The sequence below is a fragment of the Microcaecilia unicolor genome, chromosome 3, assembly GCF_901765095.1.
Source record: "Microcaecilia unicolor chromosome 3, aMicUni1.1, whole genome shotgun sequence".
Taxonomy (NCBI): domain Eukaryota; kingdom Metazoa; phylum Chordata; class Amphibia; order Gymnophiona; family Siphonopidae; genus Microcaecilia; species Microcaecilia unicolor.
The window spans coordinates 494793133-494820055 of NC_044033.1; the positions used below are offsets into that span (position 1 = coordinate 494793133).

At 42.7% G+C, this 26923-nt stretch overlaps 1 protein-coding gene across 1 annotated transcript in view; it reads right to left on the reverse strand.

Moving 5' to 3' along the window:
• The window catches only part of KLHL32 (kelch like family member 32), a 186786-nt gene that overhangs the window by 49909 nt on the left and 109954 nt on the right, over nucleotides 1-26923 (reverse strand). The window contains 1 exon segment of the mRNA XM_030195636.1: nucleotides 9492-10218. Within this exon segment, the coding sequence (XP_030051496.1) occupies nucleotides 9492-10218 (727 nt within the window).

Below are 26923 nucleotides of genomic sequence, written 5' to 3' on the forward strand. Positions count from 1 at the left end.
ACAAGCAATTATTTGTACTAATTAGATTTAATTAGCAGTTATGCATGTATATTTAGATAATGGATCTGCGCCTAAATTTTATGTGCAAGTCTGGAAAAGACATGCGGAAATCGAAGGGTCATGGGTGGATTGGGGGGGGCATTCCTAGAATTTATACACATAAGGGGAATTTGCGCCTAATTTAGGTGCAAGGATTTGCACTACGTTTCAGTTGGTGCACATGGCCACACCTAAAGTTAGGCGTGATTTCCAGGTGCAAGCGCTGTTCTATAAACCGCACCTAACTTTAAGTGTGATTTATAGAATAGTGTTGAGCATTATTTTTTAGATGCCATATGTAGAATCTAGCTCAAAATGCCTCTGCTAAAATAGAACTAGTGATAAAATAACCTGTCTTAATAGTAGCCCATGTTAACTTCCCCTCTCAGTTTCCTAGTCTCATAAGGTCCTCTTGAAATTGTTCACAATCCTCTTGTGATTTAACAATCGTGAATAACTTAACGATGTGCCACTTTATGGCAAAGGAAATGGTAACAAACAGGTTGAGATCAATATTTAGCTGCAAGGAAACTGTATACTTCAAACTGTTTGTATTAAAAGCTATCCCACTATTTCCAAAGTCCAAAGCAGTTTACAGCTCATGCACATAAACATTACGCTGGTAAACTGAACAACCATACTTCTAAGAGACAGCAAAAAACATAAAAACAACAATAAATTAATTAAAAATCAAAAACAATCAACGACCTTCATCACATGTTCCTCTTCACAATGGTGTTGGTAGCTTTAAAGAATTATACAGAGCTGCTAGGGGTATGAAAATGCTTAAGTAAAAAGAATTTTTTAATTGTTTTCTATACTGGTCATCAAATGTAACTACATAAGTACATAAGTAGTGCCATACTGGGAAAGACCAAAGGTCCATCTAGCCCAGCATCCTGTCACCGACAGTGGCCAATCCAGGTCAAGGGCACCTGGCACGCTCCCCAAACGTAAAAACATTCCAGACAAGTTATACCTAAAAATGAGGAATTTTTCCAGTCCATTTAATAGCGGTCTATGGACTTGTCCTTTAGGAATCTATCTAACCCCTTTTTAAACTCCGTCAAGCTAACCGCCCGTACCACGTTCTCCGGCAATGAATTCCAGAGTCTAATTACACGTTGGGTGAAGAAAAATTTTCTCCGATTTGTTTTAAATTTACCACACTGTAGCTTCAACTCATGCCCTCTAGTCCTAGTATTTTTGGATAGCGTGAACAGTCGCTTCACATCCACCCGATCCATTCCACTCATTATTTTATACACTTCTATCATATCTCCCCTCAGCCGTCTCTTCTCCAAGCTGAAAAGCCCTAGCCTTCTCAGCCTCTCTTCATAGGAAAGTCGTCCCATCCCCACTATCATTTTCGTCGCCCTTCGCTGTACCTTTTCCAATTCTACTATATCTTTTTTGAGATACGGAGACCAGTACTGAACACAATACTCCAGGTGCGGTCGCACCATGGAGCGATACAACGGCATTATAACATCCGCACACCTGGACTCCATACCCTTCTTAATAACACCCAACATTCTATTCGCTTTCCTAGCCGCAGCAGCACACTGAGCAGAAGGTTTCAGCGTATCATCGACGACGACACCCAGATCCCTTTCTTGATCCGTAACTCCTAACGCGGAACCTTGCAAGACGTAGCTATAATTCGGGTTCCTCTTACCCACATGCATCACTTTGCACTTGTCAACATTGAACTTCATCTGCCACTTGCACGCCCATTCTCCCAGTCTCGCAAGGTCCTCCTGTAATCGTTCACATTCCTCCTGCGACTTGACGACCCTGAATAATTTTGTGTCATCGGCGAATTTAATTACCTCACTAGTTATTCCCATCTCTAGGTCATTTATAAATACATTAAAAAGCAACGGACCCAGCACAGACCCCTGCGGGACCCCACTAACTACCCTCCTCCACTGAGAATACTGGCCACGCAATCCTACTCTCTGCTTCCTATCTTTCAACCAGTTCTTAATCCATAATAATACCCTACCTCCGATTCCATGACTCTGCAATTTCTTCAGGAGTCTTTCGTGCGGCACTTTGTCAAACTCTATCGGCAAAGTGTTCCATAAGATTGGTGATGCCCCCGTGCTAACCCAGTGGTAAACGTGCAGAGCGCGGCACTGCCCAATTACCACTGGCAAAGCACCGGCGCTAAAAAAAAAAGGAAAATATTTTTGTAGCGTTGGAAATGGCGCACGCTGGGGGTGGGAACTACCTCCAGGCTCCAGCAGTAGTCCAGCAGTAGTTCCGGACTGGCGTGCAGCAAGCCTGTTGCCGCATGCCAGCCCTTTAGTAAAAGGGCCCCTAAGTGTTTTCATAATGGGCAGAGTCCTTTCATCTATAGAGAAATTCGAAGGCAGCTGTCGCACAGATGACCGTTTCAAAAACATCATCTCAGTTTTTTACATATTAAAACATAAGCTATTAGCAAATATCCACCTCTCGAATGTCTTGAAGCACAAGATTACTACTACTACTTAACATTTCTAGAGCGCTACAAGGGTTACGCAGCGCTGTACAAATTAACAAATAAGGACAGTCCCTGCTCAGAAGAGCTTACCAAGCTTTTAATATGTACAAAATAAACCCTGCAAGTCACTGGCATAAATCGAATAAAATACACCCAGGCCTGATGATGCCCAGCACACTGGTTGCATATAGATGATAAATAGCACAGCAGATAAAGCAAACCATGGAGAGTCATCATCAGCTTAGTGGACTTGTTGCAAACAACCTGTCAAAAAAGAAGAGACCCCATCTCAAAACAGTATTACCTACACCAATGGTAGCTAATTGCTATAAGAATAGAGAGTGATTTAAGGTATCAAAGGCTGCTGATACGTCCATCATTAGCAGCACATATTTTGTTCCTCCATCAAAAAAATGCAGAAAGTTGAATCAAAGCTGGATATTAGCAACCTTTCTATATTATGTTTTGCATAGAACCCAAATTGATGCATGTCTAAAACATTTTCCAGGATGATGAAGTCCTAGAGCTGATCAAGTACCACTTTCTCAATAAATGTGGCCAAAAAAGTGAAGGAGTGGCCTAGTGGTTAGGGTGGTGGACTCTGGTCCTGAGGAACTGAGTTCAATTCCCACTTCAGGCACAGGCAGCTCCTTGTGACTCTGGGCAAGTCACTTAACCCTCCGTTGCCCCATGTAAGCCGCATTGAGCCTGCCATGAGTGGGAAAGCGCGGGGTACAAATGTAACAAAAATAAAATAGATACTATTGGAGATTCTACATGGAATGTTGCTATTCCACTAGCAACATTCCATGTAGAAGGTTGCGCAGGCTTCTGTTTCTGTGAGTCTGACGTCCTGCATGTACGTGCAGGACGTCAGACTCACAGAAGCAGAAGCCTGCGTGGCCACATTGGTGATCTGCAAGGGCCGACTTCTTATGACTCTGGGCAAGTCACTTAGCCCTCCATTGCCCCATGTAAGCCGCATTGAGCCTGCCATGACTGGGAAAGCGCAGGGTACAAATGTAACAAAAAAAAGAAGAGAGAGGCCCATAGTTTTCCAGATCTAAACATCCACATTGGCTACTCCAGAGAAGATTCTTTGGCAGGTATTAAATAGCATGATTGTTTTTGGAGAGGGTGTGGTTAGGGATACTCCTTGGGAAGACCATAGTGACCGGTGCATAGAGGGTGATCCTGTTTTTCAGGTACTTTTCCTATTTCCTTTTAGGGCCTTGCAGATCAGACATAATTTTAAATTTAGTCCTGTATTATAGTGGTTGCCGGTGGAGATTTTGCAGAAATGAGAGCCAAATTTAGAACTCTATGTTTGACCGTCAAGGCCCTTAAAGGAAATGGCCCTGAGTACTTGAAGAACATTACCTCCCTCTACACACCTTCAAGGTCACTAAGGTCCTCCCAAGGAGTTTCCCTAACCACACCCTCTCCAATGGACATCATACTGTGATACCCGCAAGCGAGCTTTCTCCAGGGTAGCCCCCACGCTCTGAAATGCACTCCCTGAAAGGCTTTGCTTAACACAAGACTATCTCTACTTCAGGAAGCAGGTGAAAGCTTGGCTCTTCAACCAGGCCTTTAATAGAAGAAGTAAACGACACTGCCTGCACATACTATAGCAGGGCATGTTTATCCACGCCTACCCTAGCCAAGATAATGTTCAAGCAACTTTCTTTAAGCTACTCTCTTATGAGCTTACTTCTGTTACTCTATCTTATCTATCCATATGTTCCATCTTTGCTTACACCCCATGCTGTCTATTAAAATGTTTTATTGTACATTGTGTTGACATTTTAATGTAGCATACTATGCTACACTTTGTATTGTCGTTTGAATATTTTTACTACTGTAATTGTCTGTTGCTTATGTTTGACTGTACACTGCCTTGAGTGAATGCCTTCAAAAAGGCGGTAAATAAATACTAATAAATAAATATCGCTTACAACTTTGCATTAGTTGTGCTGTGACATTCTGATTCAGTTGGAGCTGATGCAAATTATTTGTCGTCAGACTGCTGTAGAATACATTATTGCATTACAGTAGTGTTGACATATTCTTGCTATGCAACGCCTTGGGTGAATTTCTTCAAAAAGGCAGTAGAGTCTTGATTATTCAACGTAAACAGGACCAGCCCATTGTTGGATAAGTGAAAAGTCGGATAATACGGAAAACAATGTTTACTAATATAACCCTGTAGGTTAGAATATGTTTTTTTTTAAATAAGAAATACCTGGTCAACAAGATCGGGTCTGGGTGGTCTGGGTCAGGAGGCAGGACCAGCAGTGACATTGCCGCAGCTAAAAATAGCAGGAAGGTCCAGTAGTTCTTCCTCCTACCATCACAACTTTCAGCTGCGGCAATGTCACTGCCGAGGTCCTGCCTCCTGACCCAGACCACCCAGAGCCAATCCTGTTACCAAGGTATTTTTATTTTAAAACATATTCCAACCTACAGGGTTACACTAACACTAATCAGCAATGGATTTAAAAAAAAAAAAAAGGAAAAAAAATTGTAGAGCAGTCAATTTGAGCACAAATACAGAGCAGTCACATCACCAGGGGGTCTGTCGGATATGCTGGATGCTCAGATTACCGAAAGTCAGATAATAGAGACTGTACTGTATAGAAATCCTAATAAACTGTCATATACTAGCCTTTTTGAATAATTCAGGCATACAGACCACAAAAAAAGGACGTATTCATTGGGTGCTACTGAATCAGCAATCTCATAAATTTTGAGTACTGATGGAAAATAAATAATTAGGGCCAGATTCTATAAATGGCACCAGGAAGAAGCAGCACTCAATGGAGTGGAAGAGTGGCCTAGTGGTTAGAGTACTGGTCTTGCAATCCAGAGGTGGTCAGTTCAAATCCCACTGCTGCTTCTTGTGATCTTGGGCAAGTCACTTAACCCTCCATTGCCTCAGGTACAAACTTAGATCGTAAGCTCTCCTGGGACACAGAAATATCCAGTGTACCTGAATGTAACTCACCTTGAGCTATTACTGAAAAAGGTGTGAGCAAAATCCAAATAAATAAATATTCAATAAAGGGTGCTCCAGTCAAATTTCCTGCACTGAGCAGCAAGGAACAGAAAACACACTCTTACTTCTGCTGTTAGCAAGGTGTGAGGGGAATGGTGAGACCCATGGCATGATGATATGTGAAACAAAGAGGCCATTTTCTGTCACCCATCAGGTAGGTGACCTCACACAGCTTTCACCATGTTTACAGATGGGAGATTACTAGTTTCTCTCCAGGTTCAAATCTTGCTGCTGGTCCCTGTGATCTTGGGCAAGTCACTTAACCTTCCATTGGCTCAAATTACTTACCTGTAGCAGATGTTCTCTGAGGATAGCAGGATAGGTATCCTTACACTTGGGTGACGTCATCCAGAGGGAGCCTGGTGAGGATGCTGTCCAGCACACTACACCTTTAACAGGCTTTTGGCAGCAGTCCCACCATGCATGTGCAAGTGCCTTCTGGGACTCTCAGTAACATAAAATAGCTAAAAGAGAATTAAGCTCCGGGGGGAGGTAGGAGGGGTGTAAGGAGACCTGTCCTGCTGTGCTCAGAGAACACCTGCTACAGGTAAGTAACTTTGCTTTCTCTGAGGACAAGCAGGATAGATGTACCCTTACACTTGGGGAATCCCTAGCTACCAGGCTCACTGAAAACAACAACAGTAGGACAATAAAGTCTTGCAATGGAAAGACTAAGTTTAATTCAATTAAGAGAAAGGGAATGGAACTTAATATACTGCCTTTCTGTGGTTTTTGCAACTACATTCAAAGTGGTTTATGTGGTGTATCAAGGTACTTATTTGTACCTGGGGCAATAGAGAGTTAAGTGACTTGCCCAGAGTCACAAGGAGCTGCAGTAAGAATCAAACTCAGTTCCCCAGGCTCAAAGTCCACTGCGCTAACCACTAGGCTACTCCTCCTTAAACTAATGTGTGTATCAGCAGCACACTGATTGTGGTGGTGCAGCCTAGAACATAATAAAGGGGCCTAGGAGGATGGAGTTAGATTCTAGACACCAAACAAATTCTGCAAGACTGTCTGCCCAAACCAACCGTCGCATCGGGTACTTTGCCTGAGGCAGTAATGAGATATGAATATGTGGATGGGAGACCATGTTGCAGCTTTGCAGATTTCTTCAATGAAAGCTAACCTCAAGTAGGATACCGATGCAGCCATGGGGCCGGGAGAGGCTTGGGTGAACCATGAGAAATAGGAGAAGAGGGGCTGGATTAGGGAGTAGTGACTGTTTTTGCTCCACTCCAGGCTCACCACCTCCCTTCCTCTTCCCTGGAGGCTGCTTGGAAGGGAAGGGATAGAGCAGAATGCCCTTGCTTCACTGGAGTCAGATTGGATGGACCGTACAGGTTTTTATCTGCCATCATCTGTTATGTTATTATGGAGATCATTTGCAAAAAAGAAAAACATCCAAAAAGTGGCATAATCTGCACCTGGACGTTTTTCTCATAATTTTTAGACATTTATCTATGAAGACCGTCAGAAGTGCGTTCAAATCACAAGGGGGCATTGTCAGGGGCATGTTAGGGATAGAATCTGGGTGTTCCTATTGGCATTTTTCTGCCATAATGGAACAAAACAAAAACATCCAGGACTATAAATTGGATGCTTTGGTCTAGACCTGTTTTATTAACAAATAAGACACAAAAAAGTGCTCTAAATGACCAGATGACCATTGCAGGAATAAAGGAACGACACTATAGAATTTAGGCACTACCTTACAGAATAGCACCTAGTGTACCTTTGCACCCAAAGGCAGATGAAATTTAATGTGGACAAATGCAAAGTGATGCACACTTGGAAGAATAATCCAAATCATACTTAACCTGACACTAGGGTCCACCTTAGGAGTCAGCACCCAAGAAAAAGATCTAGGTGTCACTGTAGATAATACGCTGAAAACGTCTGCCCAGTATGTGGCGGCAACCAAAAAAAGGCAAACAGGGTGCTAGGAATTATTAGGAAAGGGATGGTAAAAAAGACCCAAAATATTATAATGCACTCCATGGTGCAACCTCATATTGAGTATTGCATTCACTTCTACTCACCGTATCTCAAAAAAGATATGACGGTGAGTAGAAATGAAGGTTCAAAGAAGAGCAACCAAAATGATAAAGGGGATGGAACGCCTCTCATATGAGGAAAGGCTAAAGAGGTTAGGGCTCTTCGGCTTGGAAAACAGATGGCTGAGGGGAGATATGATTGAGGTCTATAAAATCCTAAGTGGTGTAGAACGGATAAAAGAGAATCGATTCTTCATTCTTTCAAAATGTATAAAGACCAGAGGACACTCAATGAAATTACATGGAAATACTTTTAAAACACATAGGAGGAAATATTTTTTCACTCAAAGAATAGTTAAGGTCTAACAGCAGTTACTATATCTGGGTTTAAAAAAGGTTTGCTCCTGGAAGAAAAGTCCATAGTCTGCTATTGAGACAGGCATGGGGAAACCACTGCTTGCCCTGAGATTGGTAGTATGGAATGTTGCTACTATTTGGGTTTCTGTCAGGTGCTTGTGACCTGGATTGGCCACTGTTGGAAGCAAAACACTGGGCAAGATGGACCATTGGTCTGACCCAGTATGACTATTCTTATGTTCTTAACTACCGTTGTCACCTATGACATAAATAAGTGGAAAGTACGTCTAGATGCCAATTTATAGAATTACCTCCTTTATATATGAGTCATATTCCAGTCAATGATACATAGAACTGCAGCTAGTTAAGAAGGGAAGCCATAAAAAGTTAATTTTTACATTTTAAAGACCAAAGTTCCTGGAAGCTAAGCACAATTGCTCCCTCGATCCCTCCTTTCAAGCACTGGCCATAATGTACATTTTTCAAATGGTCATGCATGCCGTGCAAAAGATACAAGTGTATTTCCCATTGTAAAATCGGAAATGCAGGTATATTTTTTTGGCTTATCTAAACCACACCTATGACCTGCCTCCTATTAATCTAGGCATCCTGGGTCACCTACAAGTGTAAATAGCAGCATGCTGAAATCACCATGCTCATGTGTATGAAATCCACTCATAAGAACATAAGAGTAGCCATACTGGGTCAGACCAGTGGTCCATCTAGCCCAATATCCTGTTTTCCAAACAGTGGCCAAGCTAGTCACAAGTAAATACTGCTATTTGCATACAGAGATGCTGCACAGGACACCTTATATTAAAACTATAGTCCATGCAGTATAGCACCTGCTATATAGAACACAAATATTATGTGGTATACCATTCTAATTAAGATATGTTGTAAAGGTTTTGCATATCACACATCAGTACATTCTCTCTAATCAAAACAATTTAAAATGTAAAAAAAATTTTAATGAGGATTACAATTCTACGAGTATTACAATCATACACAGTGGCGTTCTGTGGTTCACTGCCACCCGAGGCAGATCGCTGCTGTGTGCACACCCCCCCCCCCCCCCCCCCGGCCCAGTCCCCACCTGTCTACCAGCTCCGTCCACCCGCTGCTGTAAAAGAAGAAAATCGCCTCATCGGCCCTTCCATCACTGTGTCCCGTCCCGCCCTCTGATGTAACGTCCTATTTCCTCGAGGGCGGGACAAAGGGCCAACGAGGCGATTTTCTTCTCTTACAGCAATGCAGACACAAGGCGCCGCACCATACAGCTGCCGGGTGGATGGAGCTGGTAGGGACTCGTCAGCAGAGCAGCCCCCCACCCGTTCACACCCAGGGCGGACCACCCCCACCGCCCCGCCCTTGCTACGCCACTGATCATACGTATAGATACATATAGATAATTATAATACTCATGGAAACAGCATATTGTACTTTTACAAATAATTAAAACTACAAAGTCACATTTCAATGAAACTATTTCAATTTATGTTAAAATTCATTTTTTTAAAGTAAATAAAATCTATGAAATGTTTCCTACCTGATATCCAAAGCAGGCCATCTGCTACACATCCAGCATGGCATGAGAGGGATGTGTCAAACGACTGAACAAAGGTCCATTTGTTCTTTTTGGGGCAATACCGCTCCACCGTAGGCAGGACCTGCCGCAGTTCATTTCTGCCCCCAACAGCATACAGATATTCATCCACAGCTCCCAGCACAAAGTGCTCTCGACAGTTCTTCATTGAAGCAATCTCTACCCACGTGTTGCTGCGTGGGTCATACCGACAGGCGGTCCTTACCGCACAGGTGCGGCCACTGGCATGCTCAGCTTCACCACCCACTACAAATAAGAAATCGCCCATAACGGCCACACAGTGGTGACTCCGCCCAACAGGCATGGGGGCTAGATCACTCCAGTTGGCCATTCCTGCTATGTGGACATTTTCCTGATCCACAGGGTTGAAGTAGCGGAGTTCCCGTACTTTGCAGATCTCTCGTTTTTTGCCACCGATAATGTAGAGCGTGTCGGACTGGAAGCGGGATTTTGTCCTCATGGTCTGCCAGACCGGTTGTGCATAAATACTCTGGTGATATTCCAAGGCCTCGCTGATTAGTGCTGTAGCCGTTTCACTAGCTTTTATTAGGGGATTAGACAAGGCTACCCTATGAAGTGCATCCACATCCATAAGGCCAAAGCGGACGTACTGCAAAAGTTCATCTACGTATTGGTAGCGGCAGTTGTGCTCTAACCATCTCACAGCCAGCTAAGGGAAGGAAACATAAACATTTAGAAAGCATGGACATGGTTCAACATTACTCAGTTTTTATTAGGCAATAAAATTCACTGGTCAATAAAAATTATAAAAAGATAGCGCAGAGGGATGAGAATGCTGAAGGAAGCAACTAGCAGAATTTGTTGTTGACTGCAATTCAGTAGGACTATCTGCTAGAGTTACTAGTATGCGTTACCACGTTAGTGCACATGAACGCCATTAATGTGTGTTATTTTACTGCAGGTCCCGTTTAATTCAATAGAACTGAGAGGTCCTTTTACGAAGCAGCAGTAAGCACCACCGGGCTACTGCAGCTGTCTGGCGGGAGTTCCCTCCCCTAGTATGCGCCATTTTCGGCGCTGCAAAAAATATTTCAATTTTTGTAGTGTCGGTGTGTACCTGGCAGTAATCGGGCGGTGCTGTGTGCTGCCCGGTTACCGCTGGGTTAGCGTGGGAGCCCTTACCGCCACCTCCATGGGTGGTGGTAAGTGCTCCCTCCCCTCCAAAAATGGCCACGCGGCAAGTGGTTCACTTGCTGCATGGCCATATCTTTAAGAAAAGGGAAACCTGCCTTTTTTACCTGCTGTGGTAAAAGGGGGCCTCGGTGCGCATCAAAAACACAAACACCGGCACCAGCGCAGGCCACCTTTTGCCACAGCTTCATAAAAGGACCCCTTAGTTACCAATAATGTGCATTAACAATGTTAGAAAGCTAACGTGGCAGTGCACGTTAGTAACTCTGTATGTGTGTTAATCAAAATACCATGTTAAATAATGCACCTTATTAAAACGGCTCCTTAGGAAGTTAGAGGGTAGATGACTTGAAAGAAGCCCATATGTACTGTAGTTTATTATTTTCTGGCTATATTATAACAGGTTATGCTAAAAGCACATTCTCAGTCACGACCTAACCAGATGGATGAAATTTTATCCCAACGTGGACAATGCAACATGTGCTTCATATGTATATTCAAGTAACATCAACCATAGCTCATTGCATTGACTTAATAAAAGGATCATTGCTCTCAAAAGCCAGTAAAAAAAAAAATGTATGAAGTCAGACCAATAAAATGACATCCCCTACCATTTGTTCATGGACACTTTTTTCTATATAATCAAAGCAGACTAACAGGGCGGCCACATTACTTTATTTTCTAAAAGAACCTAAACGTTCATCTGTGAGTCACTTTTTTTTTTCTGAAAGGAAATGTTTCTCTCTACGTATATGTGTAATCTCCCAAACCATTCAACCTAGACCAAGTTTTCTGGATAAATATCTCTCTGTAAAACTGGAAACCAAAATACTCTAACTTTTCTCCATAATACTTTTGGATCAAAACTGACTTATGCTCCCCAACAGGATCAAGAGTAAAATATATGGACAAAATAAGGCTTTAAAAAGAAAAATACATAAATGTAAAGGAAACAATGAAATAAAAAAGAAAAACTGTAAATAAATAATTTTTTTCTTCTGTGGTCTTTATGAGTGCTAGCAAAACTACATCTGCCCCAGATTCTGAACAGCAGTAGACCTTGGAAATTTAAACCAGGAGGAGGGGACACTTCACCTTCTTGCCAGGGCTCCCAAGTAATAGCAAGTAACATGAGCCCTTTCTCCTAATATCTGTCACACTAGAGCAGAGTGCTCAAAAGTATGAATTAGCATTCCATCCAAGAACAGCCCTGCCCAGGGGTGATAGTGTAGTCTAGTGGTTACAACAGCAGGCTGTTAATCACAGAGTCTGAATTAGAGAGTTGCAGGGGAGCGGGGATGGCAGGATTCCTGCGGTGGGGATCCCCTCCATGTCTGCGGGGATCCTGTAGGGATGGACCCAGGTCTTGCAAGGTCCCCAGGGAAACGAATGGCGATCTGAGCTTTGCCTCCTCTCCCCCAAGCTGCAGGGTGCCCTCCTGGCACATACCTCAAGCCACCCTAGTGGTCTAGTGGATTCTTCAGGGCAGGGGTAGTAAAAGCAGTTAGCTTAGTGGGGTTCAAAAAAGGTTTGGATGGCTCTCTAAAGGAAAAGTAGCATGCTCAGTTTCACTAAAAGGAGCGTGCCCGATATGAGGGGAAGAGACAGCAGGGCAGGCAATGTGGTAGCACCGCCGCAGACCAGCGCTGGACGAAGTCTTCAGCTGGCAGCAGACCCAGCACAGACCCCTGGGGAGCCCCACTATCTACCCTTCTCCATTGAGAATACTGACCATTTAACCCTACTCTCTGTTTTCTATCTTTTAACCAGTTTTTAACCCTCGATAGAACACTACCTCCTATCTATGACTTTCCAGTTTCCTCTGGAGTCTTTCACAAGGTACTTTGTCAAATGCCTTTTAAAAATCCAGATACACAATATTGACCAGCTCACCTTTATCCACATGTTTGTTCACCCCTTCAAAGAAGTGTAGTAGATTGGTGAGGCAAGATTTCCCTTCACTAAATCCATGTTGGCTTTGTCTTTTTAATCCATGCTTATGTATATGCACTGTAATTTTGTTCTTTATAATAGTCTCTACCATTTTGCCCAGCACCGACATCAGGCTCACCGGTCTATAATTTACAGGATCACATCTAGAACCTTTTTTACACATCGGTGTTACATTGACCACCCTCCAATCGTCTGGTACCATGCTTCATTTTAAAGATAAATTACATATTACTAACTGTAGCTTCCTCGTCCCAGAAGGCCCTGCAAGCTCTACTATTACCCGTGTCCGAATATCTCAAGCCTGCAGTTCACCTCTGAGCTCGGAGACAATTAAACTAACCTCACCTCCAAAGTCCTAGACCATGGAAGGGAAAGAAAACTAAAAGGATTTTAAGACCCAGTAACCAGACAGATGGTAAGTACAAGTTACTAGTGGTTTATTTAAACACAATTTGGGGTATGGGAAAAATGATGTTCTTAAGACATTAGGTTCTTTTGTAACATAAAAATACATTTATACATAAACTAATAGCATAATTTTTTTTCTACAGGTGCAGCAGTAGAACAACAGTGAAACCAACAGACAAGTATTAACCAAAGTATCTTATTTGTTCTCTCTCAGCCTATAAATTTCCTTTATATTGTGTGTCTCAAGAATCAATTATTTTGAATTACTTTGTCTTTCAGGTGTGAACACCCAGATTCAGTCTCTACAACAGGTAAGTCAGATTAAACAGTGACCTTTCAGTCTCCTTTTTGCATAGGAGTGAAGACTTATCTTTGGTCCTTCTTGGAGCTTCTTTGTTCTTCCCCCTTGTATGTTGGAGCTCAGGATCTTCTCTTTCAGTACAGGAACCTACTGCCTCACCCTTTAAATGAAAACAACAAAAAAAAACCTTCTTTCCTGACTAACAGCAGGAACAGCACTAGCTGGGATTCAGGGATAACTGTGGCTGGCTAACTAACAAAATAAATAATAATTGTATATCCTTAAATAGTTTCTCTGTTCTTGTACTGAGTTCCCTAACTAAGGAAGGGCACTCTTCATTGGATCTTGCAGTCACACAGCTCTCAGCATCTTTGTCTCTCCAAATTCATGCAATCTTCCACTCTAGTGCACCAGCATGTGAACACACATAACCTCGCCTCCAAAGTCCTAGACCATGGAAGGGAAAGAAAACTAAAAGGATTTTAAGACCCAGTAACCAGACAGATGGTAAGTACAAGTTACTAGTTGTTTATTTAAACCCAATTTGTGGTATGGAAAAAATGATGTTCTTAACACTTTAGGTTCTTTTGTAACATAAAAATACATTTATACATAACAATAGTTCTGCAAGTTCATTTTTCAATTCTATCAGTACTCTGGGATGTATACCATCCGGTCCAGGTGATTTGCTACTCTTCAATTTGTCAAATTGCCCCATTACATCCTCCAGGTTTACAGAGATTTGATTCAGTTTCTCTGACTCATCTGCATTGAATACCATTTCTGGCACCAGTATCTCTCCCACATCTTTCTTGATGAAGACTGAGGCAAAAATTTAATTTAATCTCTCTGCTATGGCCTTGTCTTCCTTTAGAGCCCCTTTTACCCCTCGGTCATCTAGGAGTCCAACTGATTCTTTTCCCGGCTTCTTGCTTCTAATATACCTAAAAAAGGTTTTACTACGTGTTTTTTTTTTCCTCCAATGCATCTCTCTTTGCCTTCCTCATCAGGGCTTTGCATTTGACTTGCCATTCCTTATGCTGTTTCCTATTATTTTCATTTGCATCCTTTTTCCATTTTCTGAAGGATTTTTTTTTTTAGTTCAAATAGCTTCCTTCATCATACTTTTTCACCACGCCAGCTGTCATTTGGCTTTTTTCCCTCCTTTTTTAATACATGGAATATGTCTGGCCTGGGCTTCCATTATGGTACTTTTGAACAGCATCCACATCTGACGTAAAGGTTTGACCTTTGCAGCTGCTCCTCTAAGTTTTTTTTTTTTTACCGCTCTTCTCACTTTATCATAGTCTCCGTTTTGAAAATTAAATACTAAAGTATTGGATTTCCTATCCAGCTTATAATTGAAAAAGAAAAACGCCTATATTGCGACCCAAATCAGGAGATAGACGTTTATCTCACAAAAACGAATAAAGCGGTATAATCGAAAGCCGAATTTGGACGTTTTCAACTGCACTCCGTTGCGGATGCGGACAAAGTTGATGGGGGCGTGTCAAAGGCGTGGTGAAGGCGGAACTGGGGCGTGGTTATCGGCCGATCAGAGATAGGCGCCTTTCGCCGATAATGGAAAAAAAATATATGTTTTTAACGAGAATTTAGGGCACTTTTCCTGGACCCTGTTTTTCCACGAATAGGGCCCCAAAAAGTGCCCTAAATGACCAGATGACCACTGGAGGGAGTCGGGGATGACCTCCCCTGACTCCCCCAGTGGTCACAAACCCCCTCCCACCACAAAAATATGCCGTTTCACAACTTTTTATGTTCACCCTCAAATGTCATACCCACCTCCCTGGCAGCAGTATGCAGGTCACTGGAGCAGTTATTAGGGGGTGCAGAGGACGTCAGTCAGGTAGACCCAGGCCCATCCCCCCCCCACCTGTTACACTTGTGCTGGTAAATGGGAGCCCTCCACACCGCCCCCCCAAACCCACTGTACCCACATGTAGGTGCCCCCCTTCACCCCTTAGGGCTATAGTAATGGTGTAGACTTGTGGGCGGTGGGTTTTGAGGGGGATTTGGGGGGCTCAACACCCAAGGGAAGGGTGCTATGCACCTGGGAGCTGTTTTACCTTTTTTTTTTTTTTTGTAAAAGTGCCCCCTAGGGTGCCCGGTTGGTGTCCTGGCATGTGAGGGGGACCAGTGCACTACGACTCCTGGCCCCTCCCACGAACAAATGCCTTGGATTTATTCGTTTTTGAGCTGGGCACTTTCATTTTCCATTATCGCTGAAAAACAAAAACGCCCAGCTCACAAATTGTCGAATAAAACATGGACGTCTATTTTTTCCCAAAATACGGTTCGGTCCGCCCCTTCACGGACCCGTTCTCGGAGATAAACGCCCATGGAGATAGACGTTTTCGTTCGATTATGCCCCTCCACGTATACTTATTCCAGAGCTTATATCAAATCTGATCATGTTATGATCACTTTATCAAGCGGCCCCAGCACCATTGCTTCCTAGCATTGCATACCTAGCTTTGTACCTCACAATGATATATATACAATCAATGCAGGGTGTGGCCCATGTGAGGCCATCCATTTGGGTGGCAACTTGTGCACTGACAGCCCTCTGTGGTCAGTATATTGTCCTCCTTTTACACTCCTTTGTCAGGTATGTGTATGGTGTAGGGGTTAGTGCTGTGGGCCTTTAGTGTAGGGGATGTGGGTTTAATTCCCACTGTGGTTCTTTCAGGTTACAGCTTTATTTACCCTGCCATAGCTGCTGGAATGTGCTTGGTAGCTGTGTGTAACATGCTGGCTACTTTTCCTTGTGGCACAGGAGGGTGCTGGTCCAGACTACCTACAATTTTGACATGCGAGAAAAACATGGATATTTCAAAAATACCTTTAATTTCACTTGTAGAATTTTTTACTGATATTTTAGAGAATATGATAATATGATTTAAAATTTGTAATTTATTTTTAAGATTTGTTTTTATTTATTGCAACCTGCTTAAAACTGTTAGGTTAAGCAAGATATAAATGCTGGATTATTATTATTCTTATTATTATCCCTTTTCCCCTTCATCCTTCCTTTCCATGTCATCTCATAGTTTTGGGTTTGGCTGCAGCACATTCTAGTGGATATGGGCGTTGGGGACACACTGTAATGAGGGTAACTACATACTCAAGCCTTGATCCAGGACAGAGCTGTTATAGGGGTGCAATGTCAGTGGGACTTGCATCAGACCTTGAGGCGTTCCCTTATGTGCCAGATGAGGCCTAGGTCTTTGCACCGTATCTCCCTTTACCAGTGCCTGAGCACGTCAAGGTCCCTGTGGATGCCGGATCATCTACAAAACACAAATTGTTGGAGATGGGGTTCAGGTGATGGGCCTTCTTGGCATCACATATAGAAATATTTTGGGACATGTTGTGCAATGCTTCTCACATAGTCTGTGACAGCCACATTGTGTGTGTGTGGGGGGGGGGCTGAGGTGTGGGTATCCAGTACACAGGCACTGTGTGAGCTGAAGTGGCCATGGAGACAGAGGATGGCATGGTGGCCTTTCCATGGTGCACGTATACTGTTGCTGGGAGGTGGGGATGGGCAGTGGGGTAAAGACGGTGTGCCTTTGGGTAGCTCAATGTACTTTAGTGAGCTGCTGCCAACATTCACATCAGCCCCTCATTACCTCTCTACCCTCATCTCCCCTTATATTCCTACCCGAAACCTCCGCTCACAGGCCAAATCCCTCCTCTCTGTACCCTTCTCCACCACTGCCAACTCCAGGCTCCGCCCTTTCTGCCTCGCCTCACCCTATGCGTGGAATAAACTCCCTGAGCCCATACGCCAAGTCCCCTCCCTGCCCATCTTCAAATCCTTACTCAAAGTCCACCTCTTCAATGTCGCCTTCGGCACATAACCATTATACCTCTATTCAGGAAATCTAGACTGCCCCAACTTGACATTTAGTCCGTTAGATTGTAAGCTCCTTTGAGCACGGAATGTCCTTTCTTTGTTAAATTGTACAGCGCTGCGTAACCCTAGTAGTGCTTTAGAAATGTTAAGTAGTAGTAGTAGTAGTAGTATGTAGGTGTGAGGCAGGATGCTGTCGGGGGGGGGGGGGGGGGGGTCCAGATATGTGCAGTCCCTCATTTCAGTAGTGAATGGTTAGTGGAGAGGGCCCCATAATTACTTGTCATTGGATATTCTGGACATTCTGATTTCACCAACGGTTTTGCTATTCTTCTTATGAAAAACCAATAACATGTATTGCAACAACAAAAGGACCTCACTGTATGTGGCCCTGCCTAGGTATGGTGCTTGCGCATGACTGATACCGTGATGCTGGGGGGCACTCACCTTTCCAGGCTGCCTCTAATTGATCTCCAAGTCCTCATGGAGATATTATGGGGTGGCAGGTGGTGGTGCTTGAAAGTTTCTCTCCTTTGCCTGAGGCACAGAAGGACCAGGGGCTCTGTCTCTGCACTCTGAAATTAAGCTTCCTCTGAAAAGACATGACTGTCCACACTGAGGAACATTCCTCCATGTGGTGGAGGTATATATATATGTACGTTTTGCAGGTGGAGAGAGCATGCTGCCATTGCCATGGATGTTTTTTTTTTTTATGTGGGGAACAGTACTGCTGTTGCATGTTTTGCGTAGTGTATTTCCAATTGGTGGAGATGTTTATCTCAAAACGTCTATGGCGTTTGCAGATGTGTCCTCTTTCTAAATTTTTTTTTTTTTTTTGCTTTTCATTTTCGAATAACAGAACATGTTTGTTTATTTCTTCCGTTATGGACTAGGATTTGTAAACGTTATCTGGTAAACGTTTATTTCGCCATTTGAAATTCATATCAAACATGTCCAGCTATGTCTCCCAACTATTCCTTGCAGAGATCCTGAAAACCAGAACTGGTTGAAGGACTCAAGGATAGGAGAGGTATATCATTTATGCCAGGATATCCTGGCCTAAACAGGGCAGAGACCTGTTAACTATGGCTAAATCCAGGCTTGGGATTCCAACCCTCTGGCTGTGAGCTTACTGGGACCAGAAATGGACTGCAGCTTCCTAGCTGAAAGAAGGAACAATTCAGTTGAAGGAATTCCCATAAATTGGGAAAAGCATGTTGCCTAGATTGGAGCCAAGCTAAATATTTGTGGTAGAAGCTTTTTACTGAAAGTGAAAGACCTTTCTTCCAAGAGTAAAAGTCATTTTCCTTCCTTTTTTATTTGTGGAAGCTGAAGTGAACCTGGTGCCTTTTTAAAAAATATATTTTACTGCTCTAAAGCAGTTTCTTATACTGGAAGCTGCTAAAATAAAAGCTACTTTTTAAACTATCTACTGGTGTGGATGAAGCCATCTTGTTACTTCACCGTCCCCAATCTCCCATGCTAAAAAATCTTATCCCACAGTTCCTCCAGGGAGCAGGATTCATGATATAAAGCATAAACCTTCTTCTTTTAAAATAGATTTAAGCCTCTAGATCTGGAAAGGAAAATAGTCCACATTCCAACCATCCTTGCCCACGTATTTTGCTACTCATTTTTAAATTTGTCAGTCTTAGAAATAACTCAGAAAGTACGTACTGCAGAAGTAGGCAGGCAAGTTCCCTCTGAATTGTGCTGCCTTATAATAATCAAAACTAAACTGGATATTTAATCAGAGATGCAAGATAAACAGGATTTTTAAGATTCACAACTTTCCAGCATAAAAACAAATACAGAAATATTCTTCCAGGTGTTGTGTTCTGTCCTGCTTTGTGGGAAATACGAAACAGAAAAAGAGCCACAGTGAAGGTCAAAGAGTGACAGAACTTCCTCAGGGCACAGAATAAATTAAATCTCAAGGAAAAAAAAAAGTGATTTTCAGAGTGTGAGCTACAAACTCCAAACGGCCGTGATTTGACAGCCAAACTATATCCATGCAATATTGAAGACGGCACGTTCTCATTTACCTCAGTATAGCCAGCAAGCGCCCATTAAACATCCGTCTGATGCCCAAATTAACCTTCTTGGCAAACTGAAAGAGGCACAAACTATCATAATCAGCCTTCCATTATCACAGCAGCCTCCAGTTAAAGGGTCAGAATAATTGTGCCATCAGAGCACTGATTGTTTTCAATCAACAGACGGCTGGAGTGACAGCTCGGTGATGGAGTAGTGTGATGAAACCACACCAGGCCTAATCAGAGCAGATGAAAGGAAGGCATGATTGGTGCAAATGAACAGTCCTGCCTTTCTTTTTCATTTACAATCTGAAATTACTCTTAAATTTATAGAAGGAAGGGGCCTTTTTCTCTAGTTTTATGAGTACCACCAAAAGAATGTTCGACTCTCTGTGAGTTTTGGCACTGCAGAGCTATAGAAACACATGTAAGGCTGTCATCTGAGGCTCTTAAATGGCAAGCTGGCAGAATTTTCATAAACTCCAATAAAGCTCAGAATGGCTAATAGCTTTCAATGTACCCTCTGTGGCACTGCCTGATTAGCAGAGCATCTAATCACTGTCAACATGCTGCATGAAGATTTTCAGTAAAACAGGCAGATTACAAAGTCCTATAAATTCTTTCTTCCAAGCAATGGACAATTGTTGATCTCCATAGGTAAGAATGTCATTTTTATATATTAGAATGTTTCCCCTCCTACAGTGATAACAGGAATAAGATAATAATTATTAGGGCATGTAGACAGGAAACAATAAGTTAACAAAATGAGGAAAACATGAATTTCCAGAGTCCTTCCTCATACACAGCAGGGAATGGCTCTGCCAGGTAACCTTTAGGGGCACTTTCCAAAACAACCTTCCCCGATGCAAAGTCTATTTGTATTCTGCACTTACTGACTTACTTATGAATATAAGAATAGCCATACTGGGTCAGACCAATGGTCCATATAGCCCAATCATCATGTTTCCAACAGTGGCCAATCCAGGTCACAAGTATCTGGTAGAAACCCAGTTAGTAGCACCATTCCATGCTACCAATCCCAGGGCAAGCAGTGGCTTCCCCATGTCTGTCTCAATAGCAGACTATGGACATTTCCTCTAGAAACTTTTTCAAACCTTTTTTAAACCCAGATACACTAACCGCTGTTAACACATCCTCCAGAAAAGAGTTCCACAGCTTAACTATTTTTTCAGGAAAAAATATTTCCTCCTATTTGTTTTCAACATATTTCCATTTAATTTCATTGAGTGTCTCCTGGTCGTTGTACTTTTTGAAAGAGTGAAAAATCTTTGACTCACTTTTACCCTTTCTACACCACTCAGGATTTTATAATCTTATTCCCCCTCAGCTGTCTCTCTTCCAAGCCCTAACCTCTTTAGCCTTTCCTCATACAGAAGGAGTTTCAACACCTTTGATCACTTTCTTTGAACCTTTTCTAATTCTGCAATATCTTTTTTGAGATAAGGCGACCAGAATTAAACACAATACTCAAGGTGAGGTCGCGCAATGAAGTGATACAGGCATAATAATACTCTTACACGGGGATGATCAAAAGCAAACGCCAGTGCTAGAGGCTGTTAGCGTCATACTAGCACCGGCATTTGCTACCGCCCAATGATCAGAGTGCCCGAGCACGTGAAACAACGCACTCGAGGGCTCTGAACGCAACTAGCATGCAAATGCATGCAAAATAGTGCTAAACATATTTATCCCCAATGATCACCGACCAGCGCGCCAAAAATTGGGTCACTGGGTGCGGCAAACCCTAAGCCAGCTCTGAGCTGGCGTTAGAGTTTGCAGATCATTGGGGAGGAATTGTGAGCCCTGTCCAGCATGCATTTGCATGCTAGCAGGCCCCCATTCCCCCCAACAAAGCAAACCTGAAAACTCTCCCAGTGACAGGGGGCTGGAGGTCCCTCCCCAGGTTCAGGGAGGGCTGGAGATCCAGTGGGTCTCCAGCACCCCCTAACTCCCCTCAACATTTCCAAAACAGTCCCTGGTGGCCCAGTGGGCAACCAACCCCCCCCCCCCCCCCGAGTGACAGGGGGGCTGGAGGTCCGCTGGACCTCCGGTCCTCCCGAAGATCCCCCCCCCCCAGCTTCAGGGAGGGCTGGAGATCCAGTGGGTCTCCAGCCCCCCTAACTCCCCCCAGCAAAGGGTCCATGGTGGTTCAGTGATCAATCCGCTCCCCTCCCTACCTACCCCCTACCTTGTGGGTTGGAGGAGGGAGGTATCCTGCCTCCCTCCTCTTCCTTCGACGCCACAAAATAGTGTAGGGGAGGTGGGTATGGGGGTAGGTAGGGAGGGGGGCGGATTGATCACTGGACCACCAGGGACCCTTTGCTGAGGGGGCTAGGGGGCTGGAGACCCACCGGATCTCCAGCCCTCCCCGAACCTGGAGGGGGGGGATCATCGGGGGGGGGGGGACCGGAGATCCAGCGAACCTCAAGCCCCTCTGTCGCTGGGGGGGGGGGGGGGGGTTTGGTCGCCCACTGGGCCACCAAGGACTCTTTTGGAAATGTTGAGGGGAGATATGGAGGGCTGGAGATCCACCGGATCTGCAGCCCTCCAGGAACCTGGGGGGTACCGGAGGTCCGCCGGACCTCCAGCCCCCATTTCTTGGGGCAGGGGTAGTTGGAGCCTGGTGGTCCCATGGACTTCCAGCCGCTGTGTTTGACAGGTTTGGGCTTTTGCCAGCCCAGACCTGTCAAACAAGTGTGGGAGGATTGTGCTGAGCGCATGCTCAGGCACAATTCTCCTGCACTTCTACCCCATGATCAGAGATAATTGCGTGCTTAAATTTGCATGCAATTATCTCTGATCATAGGTCTAATAATGCCCCGCGCTGTTCCAGCGCTATTTTTGGAGTGCTATTTGGAACAGCATGGGGTTTTGATCATCTGCTTGCTAGTCTTATTTTGCATCCCTTTCCTAATAATTCCTAGCATCCCGTTTGGTTTTTTGACCACTGCCGTACACTGGGCAGAAGATTTCAGCGCTACTGTCTACAATGACACCAGCATCTCTTTCTTGAGAACTGACTCCTAAGGTGGACCCTAGAAGCAGGTAACTATGATTTGGATTATTCTTCCCAATATGCATCACTTTGCATTTGTCCACATTAAATTTCATCTGCCAGTCTTCCAGTTTCCTAAGGCCCTCCTGCAATTTTTCACAATCCTCATGCATTTTGACAACTTTGAATACATTTGTGTCATCTGCAAATTTAATCACCTCACTCGTCATTCGGATTTCATGATCATTTATAAATATTTAGCAACGGTCCTAGTACAGATCCCTGTGGCACTCCGCTATTCATCCTTCTCCATTGAGAGAAATGGCCATTTAACCCTAACCTCTGTTTTCTGTTCAATAACCAATTCCTAATCTACAGAAGAACATTGCCTCCTATCCCATTACTTTTTAATTTTCTCAGGAATCTCTCATGAGAACATAAAAACATAAGATAGCCATTCTGGGTCAGACCAATGGTCTATCTAGCCCAGTATCCTGTTTCCAAACAGTGGCCAAGCCAGGTCATTAGTACCCAATTATTAGCAGCATTCCATGCTATCAATCCTGGGGCGAGCAGCTGCCTCCACATGTCTGTCTCAATATCAAACTAAAGAATTTTCCTCAAGGAACTTGTCCAAACCTTTTTTAAACCCAGATATGCTAACTGCTGTCACCACATCCTCCAGCAAAGAGTTCAAGAGCTTATATTATCATTGAGTGAAAAAATATTTCCTCTTATTTGTTTTAAAAGTATTTCTATGTAACTTTCTTGAGTGTTCCCTTGTCTTTGTACTTTTGGAATGAGTAAAAAATCAATTTACTTCTACTCATTCTATACCACTCAGGATTTTGTAGACCTCAATCATATCTCCCTACATCTGTATCTTTTTCAAGCTGAAGAGCCCTAACCTCTTTAGCTTTTCCTCATACGAGAGGAGTTCCATACCCTTTATCATTTTGGTCACTCTTCTCTGAACCTTTGTCAAAAGCTTTCTGAAAATTTAGATACACTACATCGACCGGCTCACCATATCCACGTTTATTCACGCCTCCAAAGAAATGAAGCAGATTGGTAAAGCAAGACTTCACTTGGCTGAACCCATGCTGGCTCTGTTCCATTAAATCATGTTTGTATATGTGTTCTATAAATTTTTTCTTTATAATAATTTACACTATCTTGCCCGGCACTGATGTCAGGCTTACTGGTCTGTAATTTATTGGTTCACCTCAGAACCCTTTTTAAAAATCGGCATCAATCTTCAGGTACTACAGAAGATTTTGATTACAGGTTACAGATCAGCAATCTCATATTTGAGTTCTTTCAGTACCCTGGGATGTATACCATCCAGTCCAGGTGATTTATTACCCTTTAATTTGTCGATTGGCTTAGTACGTCTTCCAGTTTCACGGAGAGTTCTTTCAGTTCCTCTACATCGTCACCCTTGAAAACTGTTTCTGGTATAGGTAGATCTCTTACATTTTCTTCCAATCTATTACATTTCTTTGAAGGGGTGAACAAACATGTGGATAAAGGCGAGTTGGTTGATATTGTTTGTCTGGATTTTCAAAAGGCATTTGACAAAGTACCTCATGAAAGAAATGGAGAGTCATGGGATATGAGGTAGTGTTCTATTGTGGATTAAAAGCTGGTTAAAAGATAGAAAACAGAGAGTAGAGTTAAATGGTCAGTATTCCCAATAGAGAAGGTTAGATAGTGGGGTTCCCCAGGGGTCTGTGCTACAACCGCTGCTTTTTAACATATTTACATAGTCTGCAAAGATCAAATCATAAGAAAACTACAGACAGCACAAAACATGCTGCCAGACTCATCTTCGTAAAAACACGCTTCGAAAAGCATGAAACCCCTCCTAAGAAGCCTACATTGGCTTCCTATTAACGCTCACATAACATTCAATATATGCACAATAGTCCACAGAATCATCTACAGACTCTCACCAGATCACATGATGGAACTTATCGATCTACCATTAAGAAACATGACGAGAACAGCAAGAATCTACCTAATTTTTTTTGTTACATTTGTACCCTGTGCTTTTCCACTCATGGCAGGCTCAATGTGGCTTACATGGGGCAATGGAGGGTTAAGTGACTTACCCAGAGTCACAAGGAGCTGCCTGGGCCTGAAGTGGCCCAATTCCTTAGTTCCCCAGGACCAAAGTCCACCACCCTAACCACTAGGCCACTCCTCCACTCCACCTTTCATTCAACCCTTCACTGCCCCAATTGCAAAGGTATAAAATATAAATCTTCACATGCCACCAGCCTCTCTTTTATAGGCACACAGCTTAGAAACTCACTACCCAAAGACCTGAAACTCATAGAAAACTACCTACAATTCAGAAAAAAACCTGAAAACACATCTTTTCAAGAAGTCTTTCCCCCCTGAATCTGCCTAATCCCACACCACCATACATCATGAAAAGTTCAGAAATGGAAAACAATAATATTAACCTCTCTCACAATATGCTAATATATCAACCTAAGCATTTATTGTACTTCTGTATTATGTACTAGACTTCTACAAATCTAAATTTTTTTAACCGCCTTTTTAGCAATATGTAAGCCACACTGAACCTGCTTACAGTGGGAAAATGTGGGATACAAATGCAATAAATAAATAGAGATGGGAATAACTAATGATGTAACTAAATTTGCTGATGACACAAAGTTATTCAAAATTGTTAAATCGCAAGAGGACTGTCAAAAATTAGAAAAGGACTTTACAAGACTGGGAGACTGGGCATCAAAATGACAGATGACGTTTAATGTAAGCAAGAGCAAAGTGACGCATGTGAGAAAGAGGAATCCAAACTATAGCTACGTAATGCAAGGTTCCACATTAGGAGTCACCGACCTGGAAAGGGATCTAGGTGTCATCATTGAGGATACGTTGAAATCCTCTGTTCAGTGTGCAGTGGCGGCTAAGAAAGCAAATAGAATGTTAGGTATTATTAAGGAAAGAAATGGAAAACAAAAATGAGGATGCTATAATGCCTTTATATCGCTCCATGGTGAGACCGCAACTAGAATATACTGTTCAATTCGGGTCACCACATCTCAAAAAAGACATGGTGGAATTAGAAAAGGTAACGAGAAGGGTGATGAAAATGATAAAGGGGATGGGACGACTTCCCTATGAGAAAAGGCTAAAGTGGCTAGGGCTCTTCAGCTTGGAGAAAAGACAGCTAAGGAAAGATTTGATAGAGGTCTATAAAATAATAAGTGGAGTGGAATGGGTAGACGTGAATCGCTCGTTTACTCTTTTAAAAAATACTAGGACTAGGGGGCATGCAATGAAGCTGCAAAGCAGTAAATTTAAAATGAATCAGAGAAAATATTTGTTCGCTCAATGTGTAATTAAACTCTGGAATTCATACAGAATGTAGTAAAAGAAGTTAGCTTAGTGGGTTTTAAAAAGGTTTGGATAGCTTCCTAAAAGAAAAGTCCATAAGCCATTATTAAAATGGACTTGGGGAAAATCCACAGCTTATTTCTAGGATAAGCAGCATAAAATCTATTGTACTGTTTTTGATCTTGTCAGGTTCTTATAATCTGGATTGGCTACTGTTGGCGGGATGCTGGGCTTGATGGATCTTCGGTCTGTCCCAGTATGGCAATACTTTATGTTCTTATATGTAATAGCCTCTCACTGCATCTTTTAACCATGCTGACTGTCATTTGCTCTTCTTTCCACCTTTGTTAATACATGGAATACATCTGGTATTTTTAAACAAAGTTCATGCCTGTTTTAAAGTCCTAATGAACAGCTAAATAGCAAAAAGAATGTGAAAAAACAGCCTTGAATCTCACACTCCTTAAAGTTGCAGAGCAGAGGAATAGCCTAATAGGTTGAGAACCAGGCCCTCGCTAGTCCCACATAAAACATGCCCAAACCACGCCCCCTTGCCTTGTGGACATACTGCAGTATTAGATATCCAAATCCTACCTTTATAAAGTTGGGATTTGAACATCCATGCAATATGTATGTCTAAATGCTAGTTTTCAGATATCAAAAACAAGAATAGAGCTTCTAAAATAACGACCTAAGGCAACTAAACCTTAAGCTACTGAACAATTTGTGTTTTCATTGTCACTGTATGTTATCGATTTGCAAAATAAAGTATGGCACATGAAATTAAAAAGAAATCATTTATGTTACTCCTGAGTCCTCCATTGTTGTCTCATAAATAAATAAATATCCATGAAATCTTCTAAGAATTTGTTTTAAAAAAATGCACATTTATTTTTATTAAATCAACTATTTAGAATACAAAAGGCGAGGAAGGTAATTTTGTGCTACTATTTCCAGGCACACTACTGTCATCAGCTGTTAATGACTTTAGAATAACTACCCAGTAATTGAATCTGAATTGTAATGCACTTTCTCCGTAATTAATAGCTTGCATGCAAATTAATAGCAAAGGTAATCTTTATTATCAATGTGATTACAATGATCTACCCAATAAATCTGGAAGCAGTGAGCAATAATTGCAAAGTCATATCAAAATATCTCTGCCCCTATGAAGGAATGTAGGGATATACCAATTTTCTGGTTTATTGCTATGTGTGTTGTGGTTTGTAAGCCACATTAATGCAGTTCTGGTAATTATTA